Below are 27,136 nucleotides of genomic sequence, written 5' to 3'. Positions count from 1 at the left end.
TTCCTGCAGCCAGGTCCAGGATTCCACCATCTGTTGTTAACCAGCTCTGTGATCCTCCTCCTTTACTGTTAGCGCTCTGTCTGCAGTCTCTGTCTGCCCGGATAGTCTTAAAGCTGAGCAGAGAGCTGTTAGAGTTGTTCCTGCAGCCAGGTCCAGGATTCCACCATCTGTTGTTAACCAGCTCCGTGATCCTCCTCCTTTACTGTTAGCGCTCTGTCTGCAGTCTCTGTCTGCCCGGATAGTCTTAAAGCTGAGCAGAGAGCTGTTAGAGCTGTTCCTGCAGCCAGGTCCAGGATTCCACCATCTGTTGTTAACCAGCTCTGTGATCCTCCTCCTTTACTGTTAGCGCTCTGTCTGCAGTCTCTGTCTGCCTGGATAGTCTTAAAGCTGAGCAGAGAGCTGTTAGAGTTGTTCCTGCAGCCAGGTCCAGGATTCCACCATCTGTTGTTAACCAGCTCTGTGATCCTCCTCCTTTACTGTTAGCACTCTGTCTGCAGTCTCTGTCTGCCCGGATAGTCTTAAAGCTGAGCAGAGAGCTGTTAGAGCTGTTCCTGCAGCCAGGTCTCTGCCTGATATTCCTGCCGTGTCCTCATCAGGGCTCCAAGCTCGTCCGTTTTATCCACCAGAGATCTCACATTTCCCCTGATGATTAAAGGAAGAAATGCTTTAAACTTCCTCCTTTTTCTTGCTTTTCTGTTCCCGCCTTAAATTCTAGATGTCTACTCTTCAACTCATCGGGATTTGGAGTCTTATTCAGGACATTACTTGGGTTTTTGAACACTCAATCAGCTGCTAGAATATGCAAGCTATCTTCCTTTAAACTTCCCTTTAATATTTTCAGAGCTACTTCAAACCTCCAACTGTGAACTTTGATTAAGGACAGGATCAGTAAAAAAAATCCCTTAAAACTGGGGTCAACGAGGTTGTCCGTTAGACCAGAAACAATGACTTTGATATTAACATTTTTGTTCTAAGGCTTCGAGAAATAGCATAATTGTCATTGTTCAGTTTATTCTTATTTTTACCCCTGATTGTATCATTTCTCCCTTCACAGAATGTAATTAAAACTGAAGGTTCATGCAATGGTTGCTAAGAGATAAAACATAGCAACCATTAACGTTGCTTGGTTAGGGATGAAAAACGTTGTTTTTTTTAACACAACCATCCTCCACATGGATGCCATTTTCCTAATACATGTAAACACAACATTACAATGAAAATGTGTCACTTTTGAGGGACTTTAGAGAATAACGTCACCTGGTTGTTGTGATTTTCCAACATGGCCACCACTGCAGTGGGTGCGTTTCACTGGTTCCACTGGTCATGTGTAAACACAGCATGATGCAACATAACGGTCACTTTCTGGTTGATTTTAGGCCGTGACATCAGTTGGTTAAGGTTAGAAATCAAAGCTACCTTTAAGAGCTGGGATTGAAACACTTCTCTACTGTCACAGATGCCATTTTCATGCTCTCTCATGACCACTAGAGGTCCCATATTCTGTGAATGACATTGTTATTGCCTGCATCTACCTGAATGAACAAATGCCTCATGGGCATGTTTTGAGAGTGAGGACAGTCTCCTGATATTTGACTAATATCCTGTATGTGTTCGGTGCCAAAATATCAGACTCTGGAACAGCTTCTGGACGAAGGAACTTATCCAAACTTCACCGAAAAAATACTTTTATGTCTTTCTGTGAGAAAGAATGACGGGACAACTGATTTAATTCCACAAGCCTTGTTATGTAATGATAGTTCAACTGAATTTTGGATCATAAATCTTTGGATCTTGAATACTATCAGGATATTGTCTGTATTTTTAGTTTGGAAGTCGGGCTTCTTGACCGGCTAAACTGTATTCATTAAGCTGAACCGTGTGGATTAACCCGATAAGTGGCAGACATCTTACACTCTGAGGGATACCAAGCAGATACACTCAGAGAGCATAAGGCAAGAATAAAAAAGTGAAAAAACAAAAACAGGATGGAAAAAAGATGAGAAGAGAAGGAGGCCTATTTATCAGTCTAATTATGAGAGACAGATCAGAAGCCCCAGTGCATAGCAGGATGGTCTGAGTCAGGAAAAAGACTCCAGCCGGTCACGCTGAATATTAATAGAAAGAGGAGAGAAGGGGGGGGGGGAAAGCATTTTATTAGAGAGACTAATGGTGGATGTGAGTAAACCTCTTTTCTAATATCTGGGTAGCTCTGACCTCTCTCATCTCGGTGGCCTCTTCTGAACAGAGCAGCTCTCAGAGAAGCTGGACCGACCTTCTCACATTTCAATATGAGACACCAGATCTTAACCCAGAATACACCAGAGAGGAAAATATGGGGCAAAACTGGGGGCTGGACCCAGTTTGAATAATGATTCCTGCGGTCTAATGCACATCTGAGTAATAATAACAGCCATATGCAGAATAATTGTTTCTGTATTTTGGACTTTTATGAAGTTTTTATTGTCACTATTATTATTATTTTAAGGCAGAAAGTCAGTGTTCTGTCCTTAAAGTTTATAGTTTATAGCTGAAAAAATGGGCAACTCTAAGCATTTGTACACTTGGCTTGACAGCAGGGCCATAACGTCTCCACAACTGCAGCTTTTCTGTAGGGTCAGGACCAAACAAAGTGGTCCAATTAAGGGAAAGCGGTGATCCAGGTCTAATTGAAGAGCAACTCCAGCTCAAATAGCTGAAAAAGCAGAAATCTGTCAGAACACAGTGCCTCCCAGTTTGTTGCAGTTTGGTCAGCTTGGCAGTTATGGCTCATGTCCACAGCCAAAAGCACCTATAAACGTGCACGTGGGAATCCCAACCAAACCACAGAGGAAAGCTGTTCTGATCAGTCCTCCTTTCTTAGTGTCATGTAGGACCCAGATGCAGCTCTTTAGTTCAAAAACAAGGTTTATTCCAACAAAACAAGAACAGGGAGCAAAGGCAAAAACAAAGCCGGATCAAAAATACTTAACTATGAAACAAAAATCAAGACTATGAATAAATACTATGACTACAAGGCATAACCAGACAGATAGTGAGGATTCTGCAGTGACTGAAAGGAAACCAGGAGGCTAAATACTGTGGAGGGAGTGATGAGTGAATGAGGTGCAGCTGTGAAAAAATGAGCCAGGTGACGTGAGTGAACCGAACGGGACGTAACATGATTAAACATAAACTGTGACACTTACAGTGTCTCTCTAACCTGGGGAAGATGTGGGAACAAAGCAAGCCAGCAGGCTTTGGACCGTGTTCTACTGGAGAACATCGGGTTCTGTCATCCAGGTGGATCTTACTTTGACACGCACCTCCTTCCTAAAGCTGCACCTCTTCGTGGAAACTATTCCCCGATGGCTTCTGCACTCTGCCAGACTGTAAAAATGCCTCCAGAATGGTTTGAGGTGCTGCCTTAGCTTCAAATTCTCCATATCTCAGTCCAGTCTGACATCTCTGGGATGTTCAGCACAAACAAACCCGGCATGGAGGCCCCACCTTGCTTCATAAAACAACTTAAAAGGTCTGCTTTTGAAGGCTTGATGCCAGATATCACAGCAGACGGCGAGAGGTTCAGTGGAGTGCACGCCTTGACAGTTCAGGGGTCTTTCAGTGGTAAAAGGTTGAACTACTCAATATTAGATGGATGGTCATAAGGATGTATGTAAAAATGCTGATAATGGAAAATAATTTCCCTTTCAAACACGAAAGCTGCCCTTAAATCTATCTGAAAAGTGTTTGATCGTAATGTGCTGAAACGTGGCAGTAACAGCAACCTGATGGCAGGCAGCGTTCTCAAAGAGAGAAAGAACTGTGCTCAAGGGAAATTTCCATCTGATAACATGTCCAGTTTGTACAAATACCACAAAGCATTCACCAAAATGCCCTTTTTCCTTTAATCTTGCATATTGAAATAGGCGCTTAAAACGATCACCAGCCCAGATTTCCTAAAGGTCAACTCATCTGTGAGTGAAGGGAGGGAGATGGAACGAGACAGCCAGAGTAGAAAATAATACAGTCTACATATACAGCTTGTCTCCCATGCGAGTCAAATTGATGCAGTCTCTTTCTGGGTGTACATAATCTGGTATGTCTCTGATTAGCGGTGTCTTGCACTGGATCTGTTCCATCATTTCCATCCCTTTACGTGCCCCATGCATTTACATGCCTATGTTATGCAGATATGCTGTTTGACCTGCGGTTGCAACATTGCTGCCTGTCTTCTATTAAAACTTTGCAGCTTTGCAGAACAGATATAGACTTTGCTTAACAAGTGCTCGCCCTCCTGATACTTTACCAACACTTCAAATATAAAAATAGAAGTTCTATAACAGTTTTCAAGGCTAAAATACACTTTTTAGTTCCTCAGTTACCGCCTACCAAAGTGCAATAAATGCTCTGCTGACTGAGGGAATCGTGGCATGAAGATTCAGAAACTTTATGACTGTTTTACTTGGATTTCAAGAGAAAGTAAGAGCGTGTTTGTTCTTTATAAACTGCCGTAGAAACAGTGTGAGAGAGGTCATCTGTAGATATAAAAGATTGGTCCAAAAACCCAAAGATTCACTCTTTTCTTGTACAAGAGTAACCCTGCAGGGCACTTTCTCCCCCAAAGTCTCATGATCATCTTAGAAAGATACTAAAATAATCTTAATATCCATTTTCTCTTGCTGCGACCTGCTTATTCTCTGTTAGCTTGTCCTCCAGTTCTGGCTGGTTGCCGGTGAGATGCAGCTGGATAAAGTTCTGTTTGCTGAAGGATAAAGAAGGAATAGAAGGTGTCCCTAGTTTTCTACAAGCATGTTTTTCTGGTCTGACCCTCTGTAGTAAATCACAGATTCCAGCTTTCAGGGAGACGACTGAGATCTTTTAAATGTCTAATTTAGCATGTGTTACCAGGGGCCTGACGGGAAGATGTTTGCTGTATTGTCTCGATGGCTGGTGCTGCTTAACATGGTGTTTAAGGCTTTTCAACAGCAGACCTGAAGCAAAAGGTATCATGAAGCTTGATTTATAAAGCTGCGTTTCTCCCATCAGGCCAAGTGATCCCGAGACACGCCTCCAACCCTCAGGCCTCCTCTGGATAATTGCAGCCGTTTCACCACAAATATTTCCAAGATTACAAACAGAGGGAGGGGGAGATTGAAATGCAATATTTTAATTGAGGACATTTACTGGGCGCATCTGCATTTTCAACAATAAACCTCCTGTAACCAGTGACGTGCACCTTGTAGCGTTTCTCCCTCTCTGACTGACCTCAATTTGTGGACTTCTTACAAAAGGTGGACAGATATCTGGCCTTGTAGTCCAGGAGGTAATTACTAATGTTGCTGCTCCTTCCTTGGGGAGGAAAGATGTGATGCCTCGGCCAGCGCTCCTATTTGGAGCCGGGCCAGTTATTTCCTGTGGAATCAGGCAGCATTAACCTCTTGGACGCAGATCCATTCGGCTGTAAATTAGCAACTAATTAGAAGGTGCTCATCATCTTCCAGAAAGACTGCAGATGAAAAATACATCAACAAATTACAATAAGGAGGAAGAGCCGCAGAGGACTTACAGTTTTAGTATTTTTCAACACAATCAGTACATAAACGTCCATAATACACTTTATCTCCACCTCTGCTTACTTTAACGTAAGTCTGTAGAAATTAAATGATCATTTTTGTCTTTAGCATGATTCTCTGTGGTTTTCATTTGGTTAACTGAATTCTGTCATTAAGGTTAAACACACATTGGTCACTTTAAAGGGGAACTCCGGTGTTTTTAAACCTTATTTCTGGCATGAAATACGTTCATCTGCTCACTGAGAACAGTTTGGTGAAAGTCGGCGTCCTTCAGAAGATATTTAGATAACTGGAGATCCATATAACGGAGTGAACGGGGCTTAGAGGATGCAGCCTCTAAATAAGGCATTATCTGTCTTTATTTCACCAATACTTTAAGAAGAATGAATGAATGAACGTGTGCTATAGCTCTGTTAGCTCATAGCTGCTGTTAGCTCATAGCTCTGTTAGCTCATAGCTGCTGTTAGCTCATAGCTGCTGTTAGCTCAAAGCTGCTGTTAGCTCATAGCTGCTGTTAGCTCATAGCTGCTGTTAGCTCATAGCTCCGTTAGCTCATAGCTGCTGTTAGCTCATAGCTGCTGTTAGCTCATAGCTCCGTTAGCTCAAAGCTGCTGTTAGCTCATAGCTGCTGTTAGCTCATAGCTGCTGTTAGCTCAAAGCTGCTGTTAGCTCATAGCTGCTGTTAGCTCATAGCTGCTGTTAGCTCATAGCTCCGTTAGCTCATAGCTGCTGTTAGCTCATAGCTGCTGTTATGTGGCTACTTGCAGCTATAGGAGAGCTAACGGAGGGATTTCTACACAGGCACTCTACTGGGACCACTTCAAGACAGTTTTTCTTTGCTTTTAATGTCTCAACATCTAATCAGTTTAGAATAAATGATAATATGTAGAAATTTGACATTTTTCTCACTGTGTGCATTCAGATTTAGACGTGTTTAATGATCTATATACTGAGACTGTCTGGCAAAAGTAAAAGTTTGGGTTCCCTTCAAATAAATACCTGGAGATGAAGTGACTTAATCAGGCAGAATTGTCCAATATAAAGTTTAAAAACAGTAATTAAAGCTGCCAGCAGCAGCAGTCTGCTGACTGGGATTATCCAGTGACAGTGAGCGTCTCTATGGGCAAGCAGGTAAAGTGGATTATGAGCAAGTTCTGAAATCCACAGGCTTCCTTATCTCTCTGCAGGAATAAACAGCGCTCTTTGTCTTGTAGGTCAGTGTCCCATTGTGTTTCATAAGCAACTTTAGTTTGCCTCTTTTATTTCACTGCATGTAGCTCAGAGCGAGCAAAGACCTCACTCAAAATGTTGGCTTACTTATCTTTCTTTGTAATTCTTGCTGAGAGCCATACATCCTCAAAACACATCATATTTGCAGTTTAAATGCCTTGATTTTGCTTGACAATGCGGACGCCCCGCGGGCCAATCAGTAACAGGATACATCTTCTAAGTTAAATGTCTGGAGATCGGACCTTTCTGGCCTCAAGTTTGAAATTTTGACCTTTAACTCAGACACCTCCCGCCAGGGCAATCAGTGGAATGTGTGACATGGCAGAGCAAAACATAGCATCAAGCTAGCAGCAGACCAAGATAAAAAGCAGTGACATTTAATCAGAGCGCCCTCATTGGTCAATCAGTGCAGGTTTTAAGCAGGAGAGCGTTTTTATTTCACCAAACTCACAGCCTTTCAAAGAGCTCCACTGAGTTAATCTGTGCAGTATTCTGTCAAAGTTTGGGGTGATTAGCACCATCGCCTCAACTCTGGAGGGTTTGTGGTGTGAATCCCAGCTGACCTTTCTGTGTGATCTGTGGATCTGTGGATCTGTTGATCTGTGGATCTGTTGATCTGTGGATCTGTGGATCTGTGGATCTGTTGATCTGTTGATCTGTGGATCCGTTGATCCGTGGATCTGTGGATCTGTGGATCTGTGGATCCGTTGATCCGTTGATCCGTGGATCCGTGGATCCGTGGATCTGTGGATCTGTGGATCTGTGGATCCGTTGATCCGTTGATCCGTTGATCCGTGGATCTGTGGATCTGTTGATCTGTGGATATGTGGATCTGTGGATCTGTTGATCTGTTGATCTGTGGATCCGTTGATCCGTGGATCTGTGGATCTGTGGATCTGTGGATCCGTTGATCCGTTGATCCGTGGATCTGTGGATCCGTGGATCTGTGGATCTGTGGATCTGTGGATCCGTTGATCCGTGGATCTGTGGATCTGTGGATCCGTTGATCTGTGGATCTGTGGATCTGTGGATCCGTTGATCTGTTGATCTGTTGATCTGTGGATCCGTTGATCTGTTGATCTGTTGATCTGTGGATCTGTGGATCTGTGGATCTGTGGATCTGTTGATCTGTGGATCTGTTGATCTGTTGATCTGTGGATCTGTGAATCTGTGAATCTGTTGATCTGTGGATCTGTGGATCTGTGGATCTGTGGATCTGTTGATCTGTGGATCCGTGGATCTGTGGCAGTGAAGAAAACACCAGTGGAGTCAGTTCTTCAGGGTTGTGACGTACATATGAACCTGTTTCTGCTTTGTTTCAGACACTTTAAGCTCATTGTATCCCTCAGTTTAGCTCATCACCTGCTGTGAATCAAGGCTCCATTGGAGGGGAGGCTTGTTGCTTATTAATCTCATAATTGCGTTTTTTTATTTATGAATCTAAAATATTCAACTGTGGCAGAGAGGAGCTGAATTAGTTTCAGGGTTTTTGGTCGACGGTGTTCATGAGACTCTCCTCCTTCCTTTGTTGCATGTCCTGGAAAAGAGTAACGAGGGTAGATTTCTCCCACGGGAGCAGGAGAGAAGCCACCCGGAAGCTGTCTTCTCTGTTCATTATGGAGCTCACTGTCTGCATCATATTTCAGTGTCATAGGCGGAGAAGGAGAAGAGCAACTCTGCGTGGAAAGCGTGTAAAAGACAGCGAGTCGGGACAAAAGGGCAGTAAAGGAGAGGAGAGGAGAGGATTGAGCTGAACCAGAAACAGGTGAGCATCATCACCTCCTTCGCTCTCCGTTATCTGATGAGTCTCACTCAGCCTGTCATGGCTGACTGATCGAAGCAGCCAATCGTCATCGCCCAACCCACCCGATGTAAATAACCTCCCCAATGGTTCAAGGTGGGGTGTCAATTCAACTCCATTAGTTTATTTTATTACCACGGAAAGGCTGGAGCTGGGTCCGGGATGAGCAGGCTGCAGGACTGGGAGCCTGAAGGAAAATGAAGGTCCTGTGGGGGGGTCTCCTACACTGAGGCAGGAGGGACTGAGATGGGCGAGAGAGATTAGGAGCGACAGAGGAGGAGTGAGAGAGAATTATTGCAGAATGATAGAAAGAAGCAATCTAACTGAGACAGATGTGGCTGAGGAAAGACAAAGGAAGGTGACAGCTGACGCTACACCTGCACTTCCTGTAAACTGCAGAGATCCCTGGAAAAGAACCGAAGCAGCAGAGAAAGCAGAGCTGCAGGATGGAATAATTCATCGCTCTCAGCTGTTCTCACAGAGTCTCACAGCCTCTTTCAGCTGATGGATCACCTGCGTGTCACATGTCAAAGTGCTCATGTATGAGCTTCTCGTTCAGAGACTCCTTCCTGTGGCTCCTGCTCTACTGTATGAGGTCTGCGGTGGATTTTGTTCTGCTTTTTGACAGAGTTTCCCCTTTAAAATCAGCATCAGGTTCTGGTTAAATCGACAGTTAATGTTTCAGGATGAATGAAGCCACAGAGGCTGATGGGCGGGAGGTAGAGCTCCTCCCTTACCTTACAGTGCAGCATGGACATGGACCTCAGCGCTCCATTCTGCTCCTGCTCATGCATGTTGTGACATGACAATAAAATCCTTGAGGTTTCATTGGCTGCTTGATGAATCAGGCAACAAATGGCTGCTTTTGAAAGAGTCCGACTGGGCCTTCGTCCTTTTCTTCGGGCTCCGATCTGTTCAAGTTAGGCGTCAAACACAAGCTAAAGGCTCCATTTTTACCTATTTCCTTCAAACTGGAGTTTAGAACAGGACACAGACACATGCCGGATGGATTTAAATGAACATTAAACTATGTTATTTCAGATTTTTGGGCTTTTACCTTAAAAAACGTTCTTTACAGTGAGCGGTTTAGGGTTAGTGAGTGCAGAATGATGTGAAGCTGTGGGTGGAGATAGAGATGTGGAGGCAGAAAGTTTCGGTGCAATCTGTTGGTTTCCTTAGCTAGGATTAATTGGATTCTGATTACAATGAATTGAATTCCAATTGGCTTGAATTGGACTTTATTACTTAAGTGCCTTGAGATGACAATTGTTGTAATTTGGTGCTATATAAATAAAATTGAATTGAATTGAATTGAATTGAATACTTCTGAGCTGCAACATTATGCAGAAAATCTGCAGGTCACATACTTTCAGATCAAGGAGTTCCCAAACAGTGACAGCACTGTGTTACGTTACATTTTATACATCCTAAAAAGGGGATTTCTCTTCCAGGAGGTCTGACATTCTGCAACAGGATTCCTCAGGACATTAATATGGGAAAAGTAAAGGCAAACGTGCAGTTTTATGTAAAATAGCACATCCGTAAGTGTTTACCTGGGGGTGTCTGGTGTTTATTCCCCCATAACTCAACGCTCTGTGGATGGATTAAAGCGTGCTGCGTGGGTTGCTGCATTACTTTGTTCCTTGTTTGAAAAGGCTGTAAAGTATCTGGTTCAGTTGTTCTTGTTAGTTTAAACATTGTTTTTGCTTTCAGTGAAACATTAAACCTCACAAAGCACACGTCTCACCTCCTGGCTGTCGCCCAGTTTGCTTTTTACTAAAAGGCTTCCTCTTTGTAATCAGGGCTGAAATAAAGGCTATGAAACAAGGCTGGAGCGGAGCGATAATGGCGCTGATAGTGTCAATCACGCCTCACCTCTCTCTCTCTGCCTCTCCTGGCCTATAATCTCAGTTTCCCCCTGTAACCTCCTCTGTATTTCAAAGTGAAAAAAGATTTGCCTTCAGTGGTCAGATCTATCTGATCTCATCTCTGTTCTCGCTGGCTTTAATGTAAGCAGATTCTCAATCAGCCAGGATGAATCCAATCACGGCGAAGGGGGAGGCGCAACAATCTAGGGCACTTTTCCCAATGACTGCTGCAGGCCAGGAGATTAGAGGACAGAAAGAGAGAGAGAGAGATGGGGAGGAGGGGTTAGAAAGCCAGAGTTTCTATGGTGAAGAAGAGGCCTTTCATTCAGCGATGCAGCACTAAATCACACATGTATTCATCACCTTTACTTCCATTTGTCTAACCTCCCCAACAGCTCGCAGCTACGGAAATGCAAATTTCACTCCTCCTTCCCTTTTCTTAAAATTATTCCTACCATATGGACGCTAAGGAGGATGGGAGGAGGCAGTGTTTCTTCAAATCAGCATGACTACCGGTTGATTTATCCCAAAACTTTCCTCGCTCCCTCCCTCCTCCTCTTCATCCCTCCACCACCAACGCCCGGTGACGGCTCTCCTTCCTCTCCTCTCTCATTTCCAAAGCTTAACTTCATTGTCTCAAGCCCCTCTCCGCTTTCATCTTAAGACAAAGATTTATGTAAATCTTTGGGCCGGCGTTAATGCGGAGCGCCGTGTGAGAAATAGCATCCCTAAATCGTGGCATTGTTGTTGAAAATGACAAGGCAGGCCCGTTAATCCTACAATGCGATCATCCAAATGTGTCATAATGCCGTGTGTAGGCAGGCAAATCTGAATATCAAAAAGACGCTGCACACCTCTTATGCAGCGCCTTCAGGACTTCTCTCTCCTCCTTTTCCTGCTTCTTTTAAAGAACTCTCCCTGCTTGTCACTTTGCTTGCATTCAAAACAGGGAATAAAACCCATTCCATGCCTCAGTCCCAAGTTTGTTGCAGGGCAGAAATCCTCATTTTCCCCTACATGAGAGGCTTTTGATTCTCTCTTTCAGAAGGACAAACTATATTTGGGAAAAGTGGTTATGATTTTCAGATGGAATCAATCGATAGCCTGTGCTTTGCAGAAAGATGAATATGAGGCAATATACAGGCTGAAAAAGGGCTGCTGCAACACTCTGAGTCACTTCATGTATGGAGCATTTCACCAATAATCAGCCACCTTCATGTACAGCAGGACGTTTGTGCTTCAGCGGGAGTCTGAAGAGGCTTCTTCTGCAGAAGAAGCTGCTGAGGCAGAGGCTGAGGGGCAGGATGGCTGCTTTTTCGGGAAAGAGCCATGAAACAGGCATGCCAATCAATTGGACAGGGACAAGACTGGAGAATGATAATGTTAATAATTACCCACCGCGCTCGGGGACCCCTCTGTGATTGGCCGTGAAAGCTCTCCCATAATTAAATGGCCGGAGCCAACCTTCCTGTCCCCTCCCTCTCGGCTTCACCTCCGAACACGGCGACACCTCCTCATGTGACCCTTTCTCTCTTCCTCCGCCAAAGCCCTCCGCCTCCCTCCTTCATTCCTCTGCCATCCAATGAGGGAGGAGCCCTGTGGGGGGATTTTGTCAGGGAGAATAGCGGTGTTGATCTGGAAGGCTTAAGACCCTACTGTACCTGTCAACAGTGTGGCTTTGGCTTCTGACGACCAGCAGCTTAAGTCATTTGAAGTTGCCTTTTTTTAACGAGGAGGGGAGGAGGCGCAGTGAGCGCTGACAGCCAGTCAGGGTCTTGAAATAATTCCATCCCTCTGAATAACCAGAGGTGTCTGTCTGACTTAATCCTCCCCCCAAACACTCACACAAGGGCACACATTTAAAGTCGGCTATAAAAGCAGGTTGCAGGGACGATAATGGCAGAGAGACTATTGTCCAGCTGGCTTCCGACAAATAACTAAAGTGATTAAAGACAATTCAAACTGGGGAATTAGTGCAGCTCTGTAGAGCTTTTAAGATAACTTACTATTGAATATTAATGGAAACCACAATGGCATTATGGAGGGTGGCAACAAATGACTCATTTATGGTTTGTTTGGTGTGAAAACAGGAAAATGTTTGTCACAGTTTCCCCGGCTGGCAGCCACCCACACTGGAACTTTAATCTTTAATCAATTATGTTGATTTGATAATGATTTGGTATCAGTTGTTCAGCAGTTTAATGTCTAACATTAGCATCGGTGTATTACTAATGTGTGGTTTGTTTGTGTTGTGCTGTGCCTGCATCATAAATCTGCTTTTTCCAAATAAATGATTTGATTTTTAATCTGTTTCCTCATCGAGGATCCGCTCCCTGCTTCTCTCGGTTTCTCCCCCTCTTACTGGGTCTCATTACTTCGCTTCCACTGTCTTTCTCTTGGCTGGGATAATCCCCCCTGTAGGGGACTTCAAAGTACGGGCCGGCCAGGGAAAAGCCTTAATTACCCATTTGCCTTGAAACTCAAGCCAAATCACAACTCGCCCGGGTCCGTCCAACTCCGCACTCATGCCTCCCTCTCACTAATTGTGGGTCTGGATTTCTTTCTCTCTTTTTTCTTCTTCTCCTCTCTTTGCTGTGGAAATAGAAATATTAAATTCAATGAAAATAGGAGGAATGAAATGCTGAAGCAGGTGATGAAAGGCCTTATTTCAGGGTGCCGCATTTCTGAGGAGAGGCAAAGAATCGTCTTCTTAGCGACTGTCCTACATTATGTGGATTTTCTTATTGTCGTTGTAAATGCTGTCATTCAGAGTCAGAACACTGCAGAGCTCAGTGAGATAAAAACAATATGTCCTTTCTTTCTGTTTCTTTGAATCGTCTAATTATCGCAACGTGTCATTTATTCATCGCAGTCTTTGGGAAATAGTGAAGTGAGTGTCGCTGACTGATGCTGAGGTTCAACATTTTAACAAGCAGCAGAAGCACCTCTGTGCCAGAGCAGGGAGACGAGGTAAAGACACTCATTGTGCCTGGTGATTAGATGAAATTAACTGAATAAACCTGGAAACATTTCAAGATGTCGACAGAAAGAAGATGTTCGTGGACATCAAGCTGTTTTGTTCTGTGAAAAGGCTGCAGATTATGAAGAAGTAGACCCGGGGAAATCGTGACGTATGTAAAAATGATTGAAGCTATCTTGCCTTCTGCTGTGTTTCAGGGACTGAATGTATCTGCTGAATGTTTTAAAGCTGTGTCAGATATAGAGTGTATAGTGTACTCACTTTAAAACAGGTAAAACGGTTACAGAAATAATCTTGTGGATGAGTTTATATTCATCCAGGCAGTTAAAACATTCATTCAGGAACGTTTTACATTCATTTGGAGCCTCAGAATATGTGTAAACTACATGTAAATTATTAGTATAACAGAAACAAATGTTCTGAATGTGATTTATTGGTGTGTGTGTCATGCAGCATAAAAAAGAAGAGGCAGACAGTGTGAGTCTGAACGTCATGTTTACTGGAACCAGCCAATGAAATCCAGCGGCTGTACCTCAGTGACATCATAGAGAACACAAGCTGCAGCCTAAGAGAGTTCTTCAATGTATTTCCATAAAGCCACATCACAAACAGCATCACATCCCGACTCCAAAAAGCCCCGCCCCCAGCCCCCATCCCCCCCCTCTGCATCTAAACATTATTACATAACAAAAGTGACATTTGTATCTGCTTCCTCCCAATGCTGCACTGCACTTTCATGCCTGCACAAACACGAGGAAAGCCGGCAGTGTGGAACGTGTTCGGACGGATCTGATGGTTCCCAAAAAAAAACTGCATCCTAGAAATACGAGGAGGTGGCTTTCAGTGTAAAGACGGGAGTTTTATCGCAGCCCCAGCTCTCTTCTGGTAGGTGTGGTTTCTGTGGTCCAGTCCAGCAGCAGTAAATGTGTTTGCTTGTATCTTCTCAGAACTTTACAAATTACCCAAGAGTGCGTGAGAGATATTCTAAGTTTGGGTTTCCGTGGTCCCTTTGTGTGAAACCAGCTCGAGGAGCAAAATGAGACAAACAAGCAGACCGTGGGCATTTATAACAGCTTGTATTTGTGCTCTGTTCTCATGCAGGTGAGGCTTGAAAACTGACATGGAGGTCACAAAACAGAACACCCCCCCCCACCCCGTCCCTGCCAGTTAGAAATCACAAACAAACAGAATGAAAACAATGGAATCATAGAAAACTATGTACAACCTACAGAGAGGTAAACAAAACATCAAGTTGTGGTTTTGTCATTAAAAGGCTGTTTAACAACCTTTATTTAATCCCATTCTGTACAGCATGATTCATTACAACAGTACAAAGTGATCAGGTTCTGTTCGGACAAACAGATTGTGGCAGCCGGTGAGTTGGATCGGAACAAAGTCACCATCCCCCTGCACCCAATATAAGAGCAATGAGGTACTCAGAGTACCCGATTCACAAAGGATGCACACAGCCTACAAGTTAAAAAAGACAAGCTCTGTAGGAAAGACAGCAAATGTCTACACATGTAATTCAAACCATCCATGAAGAATAATCCATTCCAGAAGAAGAAAAATAGATACAAGTCAGGAGTGTGATTTCCTGAAAAGCAGAACCATCGTTCCGGTATGTTTGGAGGGAGAAATCCTCCTTCTGCTGCCCCCCAGCCCCGCCCAAAACCCCCCAACCGCCCAATCCAAGGTTGTTACAGCTCAGTCATTTTTTTCAGCTCGTTTATTTTTTATTTCGTTACACCCAAGGCAGAAGAAAAGTTACTAAAACTTAAGACTTTTACAGTTACAATGACGAAAAACAGTTTTTAAGAGACTCACAATTCAGATTGGACTGCAAAATAAAAGATAAAAAAACAGCATTTTTTATATTTTCGTGAAATGCCCAGGCATTTTCCAATATTACAAATACTGGTATACTTTTACAGTAAACAAGAAAAATGTAATATATATTCATATATATTTATATATATACTAAAACCCGTCACAAAATAAAACAGTGAAATAAAAAAAAGAAACAATATACACGCTGCCACTTCGGCACTCAGAGAAAGTTCAGAAGCAAACCTGAAAGAAATGTACACACATACACACAAATATTATTTTCACCCTTTGTACTTGTATCAATACTGTAAACTTATTTAAGACAGAGTGCACTAAATTCCTTTCTAGTTTCTGCTTTTCCTGATTTTTGTCCAGTCTCTTCCTTGACTTTTTGTGTGGCTTTTGTCCACTCCTGGAATTTTCTGTTAAGGAACAGGATTGTGTGAATTTATTATAGATCTATATATAGGTTTGTGCCTTTAAATGTACATATGCATACATATATACACACACAGACACATCAATGTTGTGCTGGGTAATTCTAAACCTAAACTCAGCATTTTTGTAAATTCATTTATTCTGTTGAGGTGTCAAATTACACATTTTTCTCATGTTCAATTTGATGCTTCATAAAAAGTGTTGCATTTGTCGGAGACAATAAATAGGAAGATCATTATTCAAGGCACACTCATGTCAAATTGAATGGCAGTACAAAAACTGTCCCCAATAAATTATTATTTATTTATTCAATTTTATAGTGCCAGCATTGGGAGAGCTAAGCCTAACAATCCTGGCACTTCAGCATCAGGAGATCCCAAGCTCCACACCCTTTTCTGTGCCGCCGCCGCCTGTGTGTCGGATGGAGAAAGCATAAAACACCGGCTTGCTGCGAGTTTAAACCTTATCAGCATCCAAAATAAACGGGATTAATTCATTAAAGTTCCCATGATGAGGAAGGAAGGGCTTAAAGGAAACAATGTGATGACGTAAATGTTCATAAACCAACATCGCCGGTCAAAATTTACCACTGCTGTTAATGGTAATATAGTTCAGCACAAAATGCATAGAAATGTTGATTTTACAATATTTTTCAACTACGAATCAGTTCAATTATCTGCAGAAATCTGTTCCATGCATGCACACAACCCTCTAAAACATGTTGCAATAGGAAATAGGTGATTTCAGATATTAATATCAACACTAAACACGACAACCTGCGAAGAAATGGAAACCTGCAGCATAGGAATGAATGGGTAAATAAAAGAAAGTAGTATAATTTACCCTGAGATGTCTCTGTGCTCTCTGTGTCTCCGTCTTCCATCTCTCTTTATGCAAACTCATCATGGCTTCATGCTCACTTACTTGTAATAAATAATAAAGCCTAAAGACAATGTGGGTTCATGCAAAACAATACATGTGTATATAAATGTAGTAAGAGGAGGGGGGGGGGGGGTGGAAAGCAGGAGAAATGAAGGGTGGTTGTCGTAGCGTTGTCAGAGCTTGGCACTATGTACCAGTCAGCAGCTGCCTAGTGGAGAGTCCGTTTCTTCTGGCTGGTTAGAACAAGGAAAAAGGGTTTATGAACCTTGGGATCCTCTTTCATTTGATATTTACTGTCAATTATGACACTCAGTGCTACATATCCAATTATATTGACATATTTTAGAGTCAGTTCATGCTACAATGCCAAAGGATTGTTGTCCGCGTATCGTCATCACACAAAATAAACTAATTCTAGCATTCTCAGTTAACGCCGCTTTCAAATTGAAGATTGAATTCAGCATCTTTTCAAGACATTACACAGTTAGCTTAATATACAATTTCCTACAAGCAGTGGCCGAAAATAAAAGAGTTAAAATGGATTTCTGTCCTCTAACAAACTCTCAGGATAGCATGTGGGCTGAAAAAAAATGCTAAATCAAAGTAAACCATAAAGAAAATGCCTAATAAAAATGTACCTGCACATGCCAAAATACAAAATCCAATAAATACAGAAATTATTGCACAGTTAAAGGCTCCACATATCTTATAACTCAATGGACTGATTGTTTAAAAATGAATGCCAAATGAGGCAGTTTAGACAGCTTCAGTTGTTGTTAAGATCTCTGATTTGACTTATTTTCTCAGTTGGCAGTTTTTTTTTTTAATCAAAAACACAAAAATTAACCCAAAATGAATATAAAAGTATCCAGCTACCCCCTTATGTTTGTTTTTTAAGTCCGAGTGTGGCGCAGAGTGTGGAAACTGGCTTCAGGCCCTCTCTGCTTGTTCAATTTTGACCTCACTGGTCATCAAATGTTCTCCGTGCCACTTTTTCATATGTTTCTCCAGCGTGCTGTACACACTGAAGGGCATTTGGCAAATGTCACAGCGGTAGACTTCCTTACCGAGCTGGCCGTGCGTCTTCATGTGGCGGGTGAGCTTCGAGCTCTGGGCGCACGCGTAGTTGCACAGCTCACACTTGTAGGGCCGCTCTCCAGTGTGGCTGCGCCGGTGCACCGTCAGGTTGCTACAGTTCTTGAACACCTTGCCACAGAATTCGCACGTGTCACACCTCCTGCTGTCCTTGGAGCTCGGTCGACCTGGACCAGGGCCTCCGCCTAGATGAGGCGTGCTGCCCCCGCTGGCGGTGCCGCTGCGGCCAGATAGGCCGCCATCCAGCAGGTCTCCTGGAGGCGTTGAGAACCGCAGGCTGCCATTCTCTGATGAGTGCTCAGAGGAGGTGGCGAAAGGCGATTGTCTGGAGTCAGTGAAGCCTAAGAAAGGGTCTTTGATGAAGTGGCGGGAGGCAGCGTAGCCCACCAGCCACTGGGAGTACACGTTCTCAGAAGGGATGTGGGGCGCCGGGGGAATGTCCAAGTCCTTCTCAATCTTGATCCTCTTGTTTGAGGAGTTGGACAGAGCGGGGCTGGTGATGGGGGTGGGCTTACGGGGAAACAGGCCTGAGAAAGAGTCCCCGGAGCCACAGTTCCGGCCATTAATGGTTGTCCTCTCTTCCTGCTGGTGGTGACCCATCTCCCCCACCACTGAATCCTCATCTCTAATGTCCCGCTGGCCATCTGAGACCCTCTTGGAGAAGGGCATCCTTTTACGATTGTCAACTATCAAATTATTATACTGTTGTATAGAGTTGAGGCCCCCGCCGTCCACCATCTTCTCAAGGGCAAGCGATGACTTCTCCTCTAAAGGAGGCTTGGATCCATTCTCTCTGTTCCGGTAGAACTCAGACTCCATGCTGAAGTTTGATTCTGGCCGGCTCTCATTCTCAAGTTCCTCTTCCTCCTCCTCCTCTTCTTCCTCCTCATTCCCTTCCCCGTGGAAGTCCCCATCGCGGTTTTTGATTCCCTCTCCGGTCACATCACTTGTGCCTGGTTCTGGGGAGCTTGTGGTGGACAGACCGTCATCAGAGCGTCCCGTCATGGATCCAGCCTTGTGCATGTGGGTCTTCATGTGGCGCTTCAGCTTGCTTGCCTGGGAGCAGGCGTGATCGCACAGCTGGCACTTGTATGGTTTTTCCCCTGTATGGCTGCGTCGATGCACCACCAAATTGCTCTGGAACTTGAACGTCTTGCCGCAGAACTCACAGGACTTGACCTTGTTCTGTGTCTGGGGAGGGGTAGTGCTGCTTGGGGGCATCGGCGGCAGGGGAGGGGTGCTCAGAAAGGGCGATTTAGGCCCTGCTTGGAATGGATTGGGGTTTAGTAGTCGGTGCATAGGGTTGGGCCGGCTCGGTGACAGCGGTGGTGTACTGCTGTTAGTGTTCCCTGCCAGCTCACGTAACCGCCTGGAGAAGTCCATGGACTGGGACTCCATGGCCATAGGCGTGAGCCGCATCACCCTCTCAAAGGCACTGGGGTGCTGCGAGATGAGGCCCATTTCCTCTGCACTTAGGCGCTCCAGCCGATGGGGGTCCAGGTGATGGCGAGGAGGCGGACTGACAAACGGAGGCGTGTTGGGGATCCGGTTCTCCACAAAGCCTGGGGGTGGTTCCCGAAGCAGGGGCCCCGTCATCCTCAGGAGGTGGAAGGGATTGTTTTCCCCCAGAAAGTTGAGTGGGGATGGTGGGATGTCGTTGCCCATGGGTGGAGGCATAGTGAGACGGGGGGTGAGGGCCGTGCTGGAGGGGTTGGACTCCAGATAAATGCGGATGCCATGGGTGTTCTGGGCATGCTGCAGCAGGAACCAGGCACTGGGAAAGGGCTGCTTACAGGTGGTACATATGTAGTTGGAGGGCTCGTCTCTGCCACCTGCAGATAGAAAGAACAGGTTCAATATCTGGCTTTTCTCAGCAGATCAGGTAAGTAACTGTGTCTTTATTCAAGATTCAAACTGCAGATAGGTTTTAATAACAGCTCATTTACAAGGTGTGAACTTTTTTTAGCTGAGAAGCATTAGAACACGATAAGTGCTTTTCATCCTGCCAGATACTCGCTGGAAAGGCCTTTTTTCATCATGTTGCCATATAAATATGACGTACTTATCGTGAATTTGACAAGTGCATTTTCACAGTCATGCTGGATTGGCCAACAAAATCCACGTTTTAAGAGGTCCTTAATCTCTCAAGTAGCACAGAGAGAAGATGTCTCTAAAAACTGCCAAATTATTAAAGTGTGACTGGATGACATATTCATTCAGGTTAGTTCAATTCAGCCTTATTTATACTACATCCCGCATTAGTCATCTGAGGGCACTTAAGCCGGTAAGATAAGACCGTGCTGTAGAGTAAGCGTAAATATGTATGTATGGAAGTGTGCATTCAAGCGTTTGCTGAACAATTGATTGTAAAACTGTGGAGTTGCAGATGTTAAACTCATAAATGTGATGTTGGCAGATGTGCAGAGGAGGGTTTTAGGCCCATCTCTGTTCCTCTCCTTGACCTTAAGCGTTTCCTTTTTTTTTGCAAAGGTGTTCTTTTGGGGATTAAGGAGCAGTGATAATTCAACCATCCAAACGTCCTTCAAAGCCTCGGTAATGCAAGATGATGACTACTCCATGATGCCCCAAACAAAAAGGGCACCTTGCCCCTGCAAAATAAAGCCATGTTGCCAGAAGGGGAAATTGGCCTGATTACATGTCAGAAAATACAGATTTGTGTATTTCTGGGCTAATCTGAACAAACCAATCTGAGTAATGTGGGAGGAAAACTTCATTTATCCATTAACCTGCCACAAAGCCCGCGTTTTTAAAGCTTTCCTCAGTGGAATCTGTCAAGTTTAATAAGTTAAGGACGGTCTCAAAAATTTGTGTGAATTTAATAGAAATAATATGACTCGAGTGCAAGTGCTTGAACATAGTAAATAACCATGTAGATATAAGTAAAGGACATGAAACAGCACTCATACACACACTTAACACATGAATATAAACAGCACACAGATAAAGCTAATTGTGCTCTTGCTCTCTCTTGTATTAATTCAATGAAAGCTCATATTCTTGACCTAGTACACTAATTTCAGATAGCAAGCAAAGCATATGCTGCTCTAATTGTTTCCCTTATTCTTCTGTGTGTGTGTGTGAGTGTGTGTGTGTGGCTGCGACTCACACAAAGACAAACACAGCCATGAATTTATGCACAAGTCCTGGTTTTAAAGGAAAAGATGTGGATAATTTCATGTTTTTTTTACAGTAAAGAAAAATAAAAAAAAAACAAATTTGTTTAAAGTGAAATTAATTGCAGGCAAAAAAAATCCAAAATATAACCGAATGAGTTTACATCAGGTAGGAATAATATTGAATCTTTTTGGATGGAAACCTGCAGAATAATTAAATTATTCATTTTTTTAATAAATATGTATTATTTATGGCTAAAGCCTCCACAGTCACTGGAGTGTGCGCTCGCTAAGGAGGAGCAGCGAGAACAGCTGTTCACCTCCACAGTCCTGTAAAGCCTTTAGACTTAATTATAGCGGACAGCACACACACACACACACGTACACAAACATGCGCACAATGAAAATAACAGCTCCCCGTGTCTCAGCTTTTGTCTGCATGTTTCTCACTCTCTCTGACACACACACACAAGCTGCTTTAGTGCTGAATCTTAACACCGTTAACACTCCAGAAAAAGAAACATTCCCTCCCTCTGCTGCTGCCTCCATCCTCTGTTCCTGCAAACTTCTCCTCTGCTGATGGAGTCGTGGGGGGGGGGGGGGGGGGGGTGATGTTCATTTCTGTTTGATAATTACAACAATGTGTGTGTGAGATAACGCACTGAGATGCTATTTCTCTGTGGCCACACTGGAGGGAGTGGGTCATGCTATTTGCTATTTGTTTGCAGTGTGTGTGTGTGTGTGTGTGTGAGCGTGCACGTGAGAGCGCCCTCCCGGGGGAAGGGAGTCTAACGCAGATGGCAAATAAAGTATGCAGCCTGAGGCGAGAGCACATTATGCTAATTCTAATGTCAGCTGTACTTTAATATACGACTCTATTTAATCACCCCATTATTTCCTATTTCCATATGAAAAAACAGGCAGAGCGAGCTGCTCATCACTTTATTTGGTAGAAGGCAGAGCGCCGTGCTTTATGGAGTGAAGGAGAAAACACTCCCTCCTCAGCATCTGCACGGATACTTCCTGCCCTCCGCTCCTCTGTCGGAGTCTTCTCACATTCACGCACGCTTTGAGTTACGACCCACTGTATGAGTATTTACAGTAAGTGTGTCTGTAAAGGTTACACGGGTTTATTATGACGTCTCTTTGCAGAAAGGCTCGCAGGCTAAATGTTCCCTGACAGATAAACAGACGTAAACGTGAAGCTTTCTGTTTGTTGCGTTTTGTGCTTTTCTCCAACCTCACTATTTAAAGTCCATCTGTGACTCCTCTGACTCCAGATCAGTGAAGTTTAGCTTAATGATGCGTCCAGCGTCCAGCGTAAAACGGGGGGCAGCTGTTATAAATGTTAGGATGTGCTGGAAAGACTGGGATAAAATACATTTAAGCTAATTCTTAAAGGAAGTGGAGCTTCGATAGAAGACAAACAGAAGTAAATGTTCCCATCTAATGACCTGTGGAGTGTGTTGATGTTTTATGGGATGCAGCCTCATCCGGTGCGCTCTGCTCCACCAGCACCGACACGGCCCGCCGTCACAGGGCATCGGACGTGTGGCTTTTTGTGGACGATGACCGACGGACGATTTAAAAACATGGAATTTGATTTTATGGGTTTAAAGAGGAGACGAAGTCTAAATCAGAAGCATAAAACAACAGCCAGAAAAAACCCTCAAAGTGTAAAAACGTGCATGTTTCAGACCACACGTGCACGTTCCTGAAGCAATTTAAACCCACCATGATGTAAAATGGAAAGTGGTGAAGTGGAAATGGAAAGAAAAACACAAAAGGATGGAGAAAAAAAAACAGAAATATAAATAATTAGAATAAAACAAAACAGACAATTTCATGGCGCTTGCTCCTTAGTATGATAGCAATTTTCTTTCTTATCATTAGTTTTATAATATACTCGTTTAACCGTGGGTGCTATTATTAACGGCAGCTGTGTGTAACGGGTGTGTTTTCGGATGACGGCGCCGGTGTTGTTGAAAGACCTCGCTAATGAGACTTTAAGAAGAAAACAAGTATTTGGAAAATCTGGAATTCTAGTGTGATGCTCATGCCTCCTTTCGGGTTCCATAGGACTGTAAAGATGTCCTCTTTTGTTTCTAATTCTCACCTGAATGAGTTTGTCTCGTCTGTTTTCTCTGCTTTAATGACACGTCTCAGTTCTATATTCAGGAGGTTCGAACCCTGCTCTGGATGCCGAACCTGCAGCTTAAAAAGTGCAGTAAAAACAGTCCATTTACCACTGTGGTGCAGACACTGTTTACATATGCAAATGATTAATTAAGGGAGCCTTGGCAGCCATTCATGGCTACAAATGAAAGTGGAAATCAGGTTTGAGCTTGTGTCACGATGATTGAGATCTATAAGAGTTAAGCAAACATATGCACGGCACGCCGTTATGAATCTGATGAAAAGAGTGTGCACACTGCCTTTGGTTTCAGTCATGAAACTACTTACAGTTTTCAGAGGTGGCCACAACAGCCTGGACTCTTTTTTAGTGTCATTCCTGACAGAAACTGTTCCTCTGGTTAGTTTTAATGTGCACGATGGAGCACAATCCTACACTACTTTAAATATAATCTCTACTTTTCACACAATATGAAAATAAACTACAGGGTTTAATTCTAAACGGCAGAAAGTTGCTGAAAGACGAAGCAAATGATGGTCTTTGAATGGCTAAAGATGAGGTTCAGAAAACACACACATTTGGTAGAAATGAGACGAGGTTTTTCTTTCTAAATAAAACAAACACAAACGCTCACGTGATGCGAAGAAAGGCTCGTATAAAAGGAACATGTGCTGATAAAATGAAGCTCGAGGAGACTTCAGACGAAACCACATTCAGCTGACTTCATCCAACAGTGCGAGTCTGTGCCAGTGGAAGTGCAGCCTGGCGCTCTGCCTGTGTTTTGTTTGGCTCACACACACACACACACACACACATTTCCGTCCTTGCAGTGATACAAAATCAGCTGTCAAGATTTAAGAGCTAAAAAATGATCAAACCGTTTTAAGAAAGAGGAAAAAAAAGCTAAATTCTCAGAATTTTCTTTTCTATCGACTCGTCCAAACAGGTCGAGTCTGCATCTCGGTGTGTGTGACACACGAGGAGGAACATCCGTCCCTCCCTCATCCTTCTATCCCTGCTTCAGGTGATCCCTCTGCTCCTCCTCCTCCTGCTTCACTTCCACACAGTATCAAACTCTCATTACCTGCTGATTCCACTTTTCACTAGGATTCAATTTGCCGTAATTACTGCTGCTGCCGCTAATAAAAAAGGGAAGAGAGGCTAGAAAAGCAAAGGTGCAGAGGTCAACTGGCAGTTAGCAGCGTTCATTTTCATCTCAGTGTATTCATCTGGGGCGGCTAATGGTCCAATTTTCTCCCCCTCAGTCCTCAATAAATATTGCTGGAATTACAGGTTAAATAGCTAAATTAAATCACAGCTATTACAGATGAAGGAGGGAGGAAGAGAGGAGCAGAGCGGGAGTCAGATATGTACAATTACTGGGGAAGTGTGCGATTAATGCAGCAAGTATCAGCAGAGCGCCGTCGGATTATTGCATCCAATTATCACACAGATCCTCGTTCTGTGCGGCCAGAGGCCGAAAAGGAGCCCAAACAGAGTCAAGCGGACCCGTGTGTCATCCTCACCCCCACAGTCATGGCTGATGTTCACGGGGTCTTTTGCACTATTCTGCCGCCGTCTCCAGTAAACGCCAAACAAGATGACTTCCTTCAAACTTGGGACAAAGGTTCAAAGATGGAGGTTTTATGGATATTTCACGTTGTTTCTGACAGTTTTATGTATATTTCACGTTGTCCCACACTGTGGAAACACCTGCTTCTACTGCACCCAATCAGTGCAAACAGATTTTTAAATGCTCCTGCTGTCCTGATGGAAGTGTGCATCCCAAATAGTTTAATATCATAATTATTCCATCAAAGCAGGCTTTTAGGCTCAGAGGGCGAACCCAGCCTTCATTTAGGCCTTTTTTCCAGAGCCTTTCTCCTGCAGGAAAAGGTCAGGTCACTGCTCCATGTGTCAGCTCCAAAGTTGGTGAAAATAATCAATAATCAGAAATAAACCTTCATCATACTTCGTATTCTTTTCCACGATGGCTTGATGTGATTCTCCAGAGCGCCACGACAGGCGGTTTGAATCATTAGTGAGACTCAGAAGCTGGATTATAGTTTCAGGTGACTCACAACCAGGTCCTAAAACTGCAAAAGATTATAGAATAGAATAAAAACGTAGATGGAATCAAATTCTATATCATTTCCACGGCTTCCAAAATAAGATATTTCATTTGTTTTACACTCGCTGAGCCAGAAAACGTGCAGAAAGGAGAAACTGTGACGTTTTCCAGGTAGGAAGTGAAAGCTAAAACCGGAATAGAGTTAAAACTCCAACCCCCCCGCAGCCGTGTCTATAATCTGGCCAAATCGCTCATTAACATCCACTAACATTTGGCTTGTGAGTGCGGTGGGAAAGTGTTGGAATTGGCATTCAGTCCAGCATCACACTGCAGTAGTTGCAGATATCTATCGTCTCCAGTTCCAATCGGCATTGATGGAAACACAACAGCCTCGTTTTTACTGAGGGTGCTGCAGTGGAGGCTGCCACTGCTCCCCTTTTCCTCACTGAAGCATGTTTACTGACCATAAAGCTGACTAACAGAGACTTTTTTCATTTTACCATTTGCAGGATCATCCCGTCACGTTGTAGCTCACAGGCTGCGGCTACTGGACCAGTCCTGAACACACCCGTGGACTGTGAGAGAAAACCTTCCTGCTGCTCCTAACTTCCTCTGTGGGGATAATGCTTCAGAAGTAGGTACAGATGAATTCTTTAAGAGCAGAGCGACAGTCTGGAAATGATTTAAGTGACCGTCGCTTGGCGCGTAGTCTTAATGGGCTGATTTTCAGTCCCAGTTTCTGACAAAAGAAACAGAAAAATATGGGAATAAGAGCAGCTTTATGGGGATTTCAGCTGGATTAATGCTTTTATGAAAACATCCAGGACAGATTTGATCACACAACGCAGCTCCTGTCTGTCACACTCATCCCTTTGGTTGGAGCGCTCATTAATACACGAGTTTAACTGCAAATAGGAAGTATTCCAGGGTGCACGAGTGCTGTGAGCTACGTGCACGAGACACTGGCTGCTCTCGGCCTTTCATTCCACTTGTAAAAACTTTTCTTGCATACTTAAGTGGTGTTAAGATCTTAAAGTGCCCTCACCCCACAGAAACACACACAGACACAGATCCTCACCCCGTGTTAGTGCACGGCCACACGTCCACGCACATCAGGCACGTGCACGTGTGTTTCCACTGTCTCGCGTGTGCGTGCAGCGCCGCCGCAGCGAGAAGAGGACCAAACGCTGCTGCTTGCGGGGAATTAAGAGGTGTTTATTTCATGCGTCTCTCCACCTAATGAGATCGTTTCTAAAGCAGGGCTCACTTGGCGCCGCGTTGCCAGTATTCTTTAAGTAGTCTGTTAGTTTTGAATGAAGTGGTTTGGGTGCAGGCTTTTAAAGTCACCCAACATGCATTTAAAATTGGATTTAACAGCTCACAACTAAAATCATTACAGGACCACATAGAGGAGCAGCTTTAATTAAATTGCTCACACTGAATGGACGTGAAGATCTCGCTCTTTTCCTGGTCTAAGTCGCTGATTCACTCTGCTTCCACACAGCTCTCAAGGCTCTGGCCAGCCAGACTCAAAAGTCCTGGTGGGAGATGTGAGTCATCTCTGGGCTCAGCTCACCGCAGATGCTGCTGGCTAAAAACCAAGAGGCAAACCCCAAACTCCTCCTGCTACATAGGCTGTTACTGTCAGCCTGCATGCCACAAGCTGGTCCCCGTCCAACAGGTTTTTCCCTTCTTTCAACGAAAACACCGAGTGCAAAGTTCAGTGTTTGAAGGAGCTTAAAGTAGCCATGAGTGAATAAATAAATCTGAGAGACCTGCTCCCAGCAGAAATGTGGTTGTTTTAATCAGCTCACAGATAAGAGACTAAATTAATGCATAGTTTGGACCATATATTCACTTCCAGAGGCTGTTTCAAAGTAAATCCTTCTAATATTTGTGCATTCTGCTAATTAAAGACTGTTTTGCAGTCATATTTCAGTCAGTTAATGGCTACAGAACAGGAAGATGACATCTTATCGTATGCTACAGGTACTGACATCATTCAAATGGCAGAGAGTTCCATCCTGGGTACAATTACTGGATCACTTTCAGGAATTTATCTGTTTCAGCCCCACCCCCACACACTTAACTCAACATTTTTTAAGTCTTCGTGGAATAAAC

At 43.8% G+C, this 27,136-nt stretch overlaps 1 protein-coding gene across 2 annotated transcripts in view; it reads right to left on the bottom strand.

Annotated features, from left to right (window-relative positions):
- Nucleotides 1-15,142: 15,142 nt before the first annotated feature.
- Nucleotides 15,143-27,136, bottom strand: part of bcl11ba (BCL11 transcription factor B a) — a 39,021-nt gene continuing 27,027 nt past the window's right edge. Inside the window, exons 3-4 of one of the 2 annotated variants that reach the window (XM_072365055.1) lie at nucleotides 17,649-19,508; nucleotides 15,143-16,814 (exon numbers count right to left, since the gene is read on the bottom strand). In XM_072365055.1, the coding sequence (XP_072221156.1) occupies nucleotides 16,768-16,814; nucleotides 17,649-19,508 (1,907 nt within the window). In that variant the 3' untranslated portion in view covers nucleotides 15,143-16,767. Of the gene's footprint in view, nucleotides 19,509-27,136 lie in introns of both variants that reach the window. The other variant, XM_072365054.1, reaches the window with a different exon arrangement.

The sequence above is a fragment of the Leuresthes tenuis genome, unplaced genomic scaffold, assembly GCF_036924035.1.
Source record: "Leuresthes tenuis unplaced genomic scaffold, fLeuTen1.0.hap1 SCAF_15, whole genome shotgun sequence".
Lineage (NCBI taxonomy): Eukaryota > Metazoa > Chordata > Actinopteri > Atheriniformes > Atherinopsidae > Leuresthes > Leuresthes tenuis.
This window is presented reverse-complemented; position numbering and strand designations above follow the sequence as displayed.